Source organism: Globicephala melas, chromosome 15, assembly GCF_963455315.2.
Source record: "Globicephala melas chromosome 15, mGloMel1.2, whole genome shotgun sequence".
In the NCBI taxonomy this organism is placed as follows: Eukaryota; Metazoa; Chordata; class Mammalia; order Artiodactyla; family Delphinidae; genus Globicephala; species Globicephala melas.
This window is the reverse complement of record NC_083328.1, coordinates 59,195,679-59,203,784: the sequence shown is the minus strand read 5'-3', so window position 1 is coordinate 59,203,784 and position 8,106 is coordinate 59,195,679. Positions and strand designations below refer to the sequence as shown.

General features: G+C 51.3%; 1 protein-coding gene and 1 long non-coding RNA gene across 2 annotated transcripts in view; one reads left to right on the top strand and one right to left on the bottom strand.

The window, feature by feature from the left end:
* Positions 1 to 429: 429 nt before the first annotated feature.
* On the bottom strand, positions 430 to 7,398 carry SRXN1 (sulfiredoxin 1). The gene is made up of 2 exons (XM_030830991.3): positions 7,021 to 7,398; positions 430 to 2,760 (listed from the first exon to the last, which is right to left on the bottom strand). The coding sequence occupies exons 1-2, from the start codon at positions 7,228 to 7,230 to the stop codon at positions 2,557 to 2,559; spliced, it is 414 nt and encodes a 137-aa protein (XP_030686851.1). The 5' UTR covers positions 7,231 to 7,398; the 3' UTR covers positions 430 to 2,556.
* Positions 7,296 to 8,106, top strand: part of LOC132593497 (uncharacterized) — a 33,938-nt gene continuing 33,127 nt past the window's right edge. The window contains exon 1 of the long non-coding RNA XR_009559103.1: positions 7,296 to 7,529. This is a non-coding gene — a long non-coding RNA (uncharacterized lncRNA). The remainder of the gene's footprint in view (positions 7,530 to 8,106) is intronic.

Below are 8,106 nucleotides of genomic sequence, written 5' to 3'. Positions count from 1 at the left end.
TGACAGCGGCTTACAAAGCATGCCCTCAGCTTCCTCACTCTCACTACAAACCTCAGGGGTAAAGTCCATTAGACAGCTTGGAAAAAGCGCCAGGGAAGGGCCTGTCCAATTTCATATGGAATTGGTTGCCAAGCTGGTTCCAGAATGAGGATCTCCTGGGACCCAGCTCTTTCTTCTCCATTGGAGGTGAAGGGGGCTGTCACCGTATTTGAAAATAATTGATGCCATCTAGATCAGTGGTTCTCACCTTGTGGTCCCTGAACAGCAGCATCAGCACCACCTGGGAATTTGGCAGGAAAGCAAATTCTCAGGCTCCATCCCAGAACTTTTGAATCAGCAGCTCTGGGGGTATGGTCCAGCCATCTGTGCTTAGCAAACCCGTTTGAGAACCTGAACCATTGGTCTAAAGCAATTATGCCTCCCTTTTTATTAAATAAACTTTTATTTGGGAATGATTTTCAATTTACAGAAAAGTTGCAAATATAGTACAGATAGTTCCCATACACTCTGCACCCAGCCTACCCCAATGTCAACATTCGTAAAATTATCTAAAATCCAGACCTCATTCAGATTTCCAGTTTTTCCATTAAGGTCCTTTTGTTGTTGTTTTTTCAAGATCCAATCCAGGATATCACACTGCATTTATGACTACATACCTTTTAAATTCTATTGGTCATCTCAGTCATCTTTCCCTGGGACAGAGAATGGGTGGGAAAGCTGTTGTCTTTATTACTGAGCAGGAGAAACTGAAGCTTGAAAACAGCAAGTGACCTAGTTCCCTTAGCAGGGCAGTGAGAGCAAGGCCCGCCTCACTCTGCACCCTTCCTCTATCTCTTCCCTTCCCCCCAGGACTCTGGATTTCAGAAGTCCCTTTGGAACGTCCCACCTGGCCTACCCATTCCCCCTAACCCACCAGTACAGATGATGAGAGATGCCCCTCCTAGAGTGGGCCCAGCCCTGGGAGAGACCATCCACTGCCCCATCACTTCCTTCCCTCTGCAGGGCCAGGACAGTGTCTAGTGTCTTAGTGACCTCAGCCTGGACAGAGCAAGGATCTGTACAAGAGAGAAAGGAACAGTGAGAAAGAAACACTGTTATTTGCTTATCCAAAGTCATCTGTGATAGGTGGAGAAAAATGCCACGAATCCTTTGTAGTTTCTCCCAGAGGTGTAGTCTGTTTCCCCAGCCCTTGAATCTAAGCCAAACTTTTGATTTGCTCTGACCAGAAGGACTTAGCAGAAGTGACGTTGTACCAATTCTGACCTAAAACTCAAAAAAGCCTTGGAGCTTCTCCTTTCTCTCCCCCTTCCTCTTACCCTCCCTCCACACACACACACCCCTCCCTCCCTCTCCCTCTCTCTTTGAGCCCTGATGATATCATGAAAATAAGCCTGAACTAACCTGCTGGAGGGGACACATGGAGGAGAACCAAGTCACCCAGCCAATAACCTACCTACTGCCAGACAAGTGAGTCAGGCTATCCGAGACCATCCAGCCCCATCTGGGGTGACAGCTGATTGCATACAACCCCATGAGTGACCCCAAGCAAGATCAGCAGAACTGCCCAGATGAGCCCAGCCCAAATTGCCAACCCAAAGAATTTTAGGCAAATAAACAACTTGTTTTTAGCTGCCAAGTTCTGGAATGGTTTGTTGCACAGCAACGGCTAATTGATACACAATTCCTCACTTCTCTCTTGCTAATGGGATTCCAATATTATTTAGGAGGCAGTGTGCCGGTTCTAGGAGATGGGATATGATTGATTTACTAAACTGTGACAGCTGTGTTCCTGCCGTCTTAGCTTTCTTTGCAGCTAGGGGTGGCAACTGTACCTGGTTTGGGCCAAGGAGACCTAAGTAGAAATACACAGGGGAAGAGAGCAGGAAACAGGCCTCTGAAAAAGGCCTGACTTTATGATAGAAGTTGACAGGTCCAGCTGGCTGGGCCCTTCTTCCTCCCCAACTCTGTTCTTCCTTGAACACAGTCATGATTGCTGGAGGTACAGCAGCCATCCTGTGACCATGAAGTGACGTGCAATGTGGGAAAAGCCAAAAGGATCACCGAGACATGTGCCATAACTTTGCTGAGTTGTTAAACCAATACCATTAGCCAACTGTCTCCAGAATTCATGCTATGTGGAAAAACAAACTTCTCTGTGTTTAAGCCACTGGAACCTAGGCTTTCCTTTACTTGCAGATGAATGTATTCACACGATATGATATATAGAGACAGAAATGCAAAAGGATCCTTGTCCTTGGGAATCTGGAGCCAGCAGCATGTGGCTCTCCAAACCCATCTCCTTTCTCATTTCACCCTTCAATAATCCCTCAAGAGCAAACACACGACCCATTTTCCCCGAGGTGGGAAGTGGGGCTCCCACACTGTTCAGTCATGAGTCCAAGGTCTTGCAGCTAAGAAAGAGGGTGCTTCGAGTTAGACCTGCCCCCCAGGCCCAAAGAGAATGCACCCCTGCTACACCTTCGCATGGTTCAGCCCACTGGAGGCCAGGTGCGTCTTCTGGGCTCGTGGCAGTGGTGGTAGGTGCCAAGGAGGCTGTTACTGCAAGTCCGGCGTGGAAGCACCCAGGTACACCCTCAGGTCCGAGAGGGTGGACTGGACAAGCTTGGCAGGGATGGTCTCTCGCTGCAGCTGCTGGTAGGCTGCATAGCGGTGGCAGCCCCCAAAGGAGTAGAAGTAGTCACCACCCTGAGCCCCTTTGATCCAGAGGACGTCGATGGGGGGCACGCTGTCTGGATCCTCCTGGAGAGAAGAGGGTGCAAGGTGAATGAGTGTGGCACAGTGCCGGACAGTTTGCAAAGCAGACTTTATTAACCTGGGCTGAGGTCCTCCAGGTGCTCACGCTGGCTCGTGCTGGCTTGTGAGAGGCAACTGTTACACAGAGGCAACTGTGAGTTGGTTGACAAAACCTTGGTAGCATGAAAATCAGCCACAGTGAGAGTATTTACACCAGGGAAGTGGGCAGATGCTACAAATCAGGGCTCCCCCACCCAGGTTGTTAACCATTCATCAGACCACATGTATATTATCTGTCACTGTTCTAGACTCTGGGAATAAGGTACAGACACAGCCCCTGCCTTCATGGGACTTTGGTCTAGTGGGGCTGATGGAATGGAGAAGTGAATGTTGGAGTGATAAATGCTATGAAGACAATAACGCAGGTTGACATGACAGGGATGGGGGTCCACAAGGCCTCTCAGAGTTGACAGTGGAGCAGAGACCTGAACACAGAGAAGTCCCCTGGGGAAGACAGAGAGGTGGAGTCATTTAAAGAAAGAGCCTGACTGCCAGGTTCAAATCTCAGATCTGCCACTTACTTGCTCTGTGACCTTTGGCAATTCATATTTGTGCCTCAGTTGCCCGACCCATCAAATGGGGATGAAGATGACACACCCGCCTCAGAGAACTGTTGGGTTTAGTGAGTTAATAGACATAAACTGCTTCAAACAACACCTGGCACATGGAACGTGATCAATAATACACACTGTGTATGAGCCGTGGGAAGGGCATTCCACGCAGAGCGAACAGCAAATGCAAAAGGTCTGAGGCCAGAACAGGCTCACTGTATTGCAGGCAATGGCAAGGAGGCCAGTGTGATCAGAGTGGACTCGGGGGATTGAGAAGTAGAAGAGGTCAGAAAGGTAGCAGGGGGTAGGCCCTGGAGCGTTTTATTTATCTTATTTTTTTCTTCTAGTTTTATTGAGATATAATCGACATACAGCACTGTATAAGCTTCAGGTGTACAACATAATGATTTGACTTACAAACATCATGAAGTGATGACTACAGTAAGTTTAGTGAACACCTGTCATCTCATATAGGTACAAAACTAAAGAAATGGAAAAAAAATGTTTTCCTTGCAATGAAAACGCAACAACTTTCATATATAATGTACAGCAGTGTTCATTATGTTTATCATGTTGTACATTACATCCCTAATGCTTATTTATCTTATAACAGAAGTTAGTACCTTTTTTTTTTTTTTTTTTTTTTGCGGTACGCGGGCCTCTCACTGTTGTGGCCTCTCCCGTTGCGGAGCACAGGCTCTGGACGCGCAGGCTCAGCGGCCATGGCTCACGGGCCCAGCCGCTCCGCGGCATGTGGGATCTTCCCGGACCGGGGCACGAACCCGTGTCCCCTGCATCAGCAGGCGGACTCTCAACCACTGCGCCACCAGGGAAGCCCAGAAGTTAGTGCCTTTTGACCACCTTCATACACTTCTCCCTCTCCTTACCCCCCTCCCCCCCCCCAGTCAATCACAAAGCTGGTCTCTTTTCCTAAGCGTTTGTTTGTTTATTTGTTTTTGAAATATAATTGACCTACAATACTATGTTAGTTCCTGGTACGCAGTGATTGGATATTTCTATACATTTCAAAACGATCACCATGATTAAGTCTAGTTAATCCTCTGTCACTACACGAAGATACTACATAGTTATTGACTATCTTCCCCACACTGTACATTTCATACCCATGACTCATTTACTTTATAACTGAAAGTTTATACCTCTTAGGCCCTGGAGTGTTTTAAACAGGGGAGGGTGACATGATCTGAAGAACATTCTAGAAAGTTGTCCTGGGAAAGCAGGCTTGGTGAAGTGGACAAAGGCAAAAGCAGGGAAGACAGAGGCGAGGCCTCAGCAGGTATTCACCAGAAGTGGCTGTCCTGGGTGAAGGCATGGAGGGGTCAGGGAGAGGTAGCCAGGTTTGGGACATGTTTAGGGGGAAGATCCCGGAGGAGGGGTGAATGCGAGGAGAAGAGAAGGAGGAGAATATGAGCTGACTTCCTGTTACGGGCCTGAGCATCTAGATGGAGAATGGGTAGTCCTCTATATAGGGAAAGGCTGGGGCAGGGAGGGATGGGGTAGGGGGAGACCGGATTAAGCGTGAGCTGCTAGGAGACCTCCCACCACGGGCTCTCGGGTGGTCTCTTATTAGGCTGCTTCGATGGATTCATTATTCCATTTATCCTAGAAATGATTTTCAAGAAGTAAGACCCAGCAATTGTAAGCTGGGGCTCTTGAACCAGGTACACCTGAATTTGAATCTCAGCTCCTACCCAGAGCGGTGGGGCGGGGGGTGGGGGGAGCGTGGGCAGGGGTGGTAAGCAAGCACCCTCGACACTGGGCATTGTTCCTCATCTGCAAGATGGGAACAGACACCCTACAGGCTGCTAATGAAGTCAGGGAGCTGATGCAAGTGAGGCGTGGAGCACAGCTTGCCCGGCAGTGGAGCAGCAAAGAGAGGCAGCTGTGCCAGGCAGGCCTTGTGGTGGGCACCAGGGGTGTGACGATGGGTGGGCAGAATAACGGCCCCCAAAGATGTCCATGTCCTAATCCCTGGAGCCTGTGAATACGTTACTCACGTGGCATAGGAACTTTGCAGATGGAATTAAGTTAAGGATCTTGAGATGAGGAGATTATCCTGGGTTATCCAGACAGGCCAAATGCAATCACCAGAGACCTTAAAGGTGGAAGAGAGAGGAACAAGAGGAAGTCTGATGTTGCTGGCTTTGAAGACGGAGGAGAGAGGTCATGAGCTGAAAATGTGGGCGGCCTCTAGAAGCTGGGAAAGACAAGGAAATGGATTCTCCCCTAGAGCCTCCGGAAAAGAATGCAGCCCCACTGATACCTTGATTTGAGCCTAGCGAGACCCATTTTGGTTCTGAACTATAGAACTATAAAATAATAAAATCTGTCTTTGTTTTAAGCCACTACGTTTCTGGTGTTTGTTACAGTAGCCATTGAAAACTAATACAAAGCATATCGTTCTGGCTTGGAAGACTGAGGTGTCTGAGGCCATTACAAGCCAGTAGGATCAGAGGTATGCTGGTGGGCATGCAGGTGGCTGGGGGCCCACAGGAGGCCCCTAAACCAGCAGGGGCCGTCAGGGAAGACACTGACACTGACAGGAAGAGCAAGAAGGAGTTAGAAACAGTAAAGAGATGAACGAGTTTTACTGGCAGGGGAAAAGCTTGTGCAAAGGCCCAGGAGTGGGAGAGTGCACCCCTGGCCAGATCCATCACAGACAGCCAGGCACCGTGCTAGTGTTATGGAAACAGTCAAGACAGGACAAAATCCCTGCTCCTGTGGAGTTCTCATGAGACGGGGAGGAGAGACAGTAAAACACAAACAAATGTAGAATATAACTCAGGTGGACCTAAGTGCTTCAAGGAGAAATACCTCAGGTTAGGGGGAGAGCTATAGAGGCCTGGGCTGACGGGAGGTGGGCACCTGACCCAAACGAGGGAGCAAGCCCTGTGGCTACCTGGGAAGCAGTTCCAGGCAGTGGGAACAGCAGTGTGAACTCTAGGACTGAAAGACAATCGGGCTAGCAGTAGAGGTATCTGGTAGGTCACACATGGCCACCTTCCAAGGGTCTGGGGGAGGGGGACAAGACGCCATGCAGGCCTAACCTGACACACATGTCCCCTCCTTCCCCCAAATTTTCTGCCAGGATCACCCCAGCCTTCTTGAGCACCCTCTCTGTGATGCAGCTGACTCCGTCCTCCCCAGTTCCAGTTCAAACAAGGCCCTCCCAGCAGCCAGGACACCCCCAATCCCACTGCCACTGCCTGAAGAGACCACATAGGTTATCTCAGGATAAGGTGGTGGCCATGCACCTGGGCACGGGGGACAGGCTGTGCCACTTTCTAAAGAGCCTGACCTTGGACAAGGTGCTTGAATCCTCTGTGTCTCATTTCCTCGTCTGTAAGAGGAACAGTAGTAGTATCTACCTCATAGGGTTGGCATGAAAAAGCTCAGGCACTTAAAACAGCTCCTGGCCACTTCAGGTACTATATAGGAATCAGGATCGTTATTTTAATCATCTCCAATCTCCCTGCTCAATGACTAAATAGAGGCCCAGAGAGGCCCAGCCACTTGCTCAAGGTCACACAGCAAATGCCGTGCTCCGGCTGAGACTGAACCAGTCCCGTCTCGCGTCCAGCGCGACCTCCCTCCTTCGAAGCCCTCCCAGCGGCCGGCTTCCCCGGGGCCTCACCCGAATCGTGTCCACGAGGCTCTGCACCTTGGCTGGGTCCAGCACAGAAGGCAGCGGCCGGATGAGCACGCTGAGAGGCACGTTGTGCACCGCGGTGATACAGCCCGAGTGGATGCTGCCGCCCTGCGCGCCGCCGCTCTGCCCAGCTCCCTCGGGCGCCCCTCGGCCAGCTCCGGCTCTGCCTAGGGCTCCTCCCGCGCGGAGACCCATCACGCAGCCGCCGCCGCCTGCGCGGTCTCGGGACGCGCCGCCTACTCTCAGGTCTTTAACCCCGGCCGGGCCGTACCATTCCGCGCGGGCGGCGGGGGGCGCAGCCGCACAGCGCCTCTCTCCCCTGGCCCCACAGTGGTCTGGCCCACCCCTGAGCGCCCCTGCGGGACCTTCGCTCGGCTCTCCCGGCGTTGCGGGACGCGTGCGGAGCTCTGGCTCTCCGCTGGGGGGCGCCTCGCCGCCTCCCCTTTGCCGCGCGGCGTCCCGGGAGTGGAAGCGCCGGGGGAGGCTGACTCAGGGTGAGTCTGCAGGTCGTGGGGCGGGAGGGGCGCGGGTGGCGCACAGTTCGGGGTTAACTCAGGGTCACGGGTGGCGGGGGCGGGGGCGGGGACACGGGTTGGAGGGGGCTGGACCTGCCCAGCGAGGGTGAGTCGGCAAAACCTGGCTCTTGGCTGCCCAGCCTTTGGATCCCTAGCGGTAATAGTCGTGGAGGTGGTGATAATACCAATGACATTCGAAATACTACGAATCTGCTGAATCTGGTGCTGCATCAGGCACTGTTCTAAACACTTTGCATGTACATTAACTTATTTCAACCTCAAAACAACCCTACAAGCTAGGTATGATTATTATTCCCATTTTACAGATGAGGAAACTGAGGCACAGTGAGGTTTTTAAGTGATTTACCCAAGGTCATGGAGCTAGTAAGTGGCTGAACCAGGGTTCAAATCCAGGCAGTCAGGCTCCAGAGTGCTCTCTCTACCCACGGCTGGTTGCCTCGGTTCAGCAAAAGTAACTGTAACAAGGAGCCTTTTGGAATCATGTTGACAGTGTGTGGGCACTGCCCTGGAGTTCCACAATAATAGTCTCGTTGTA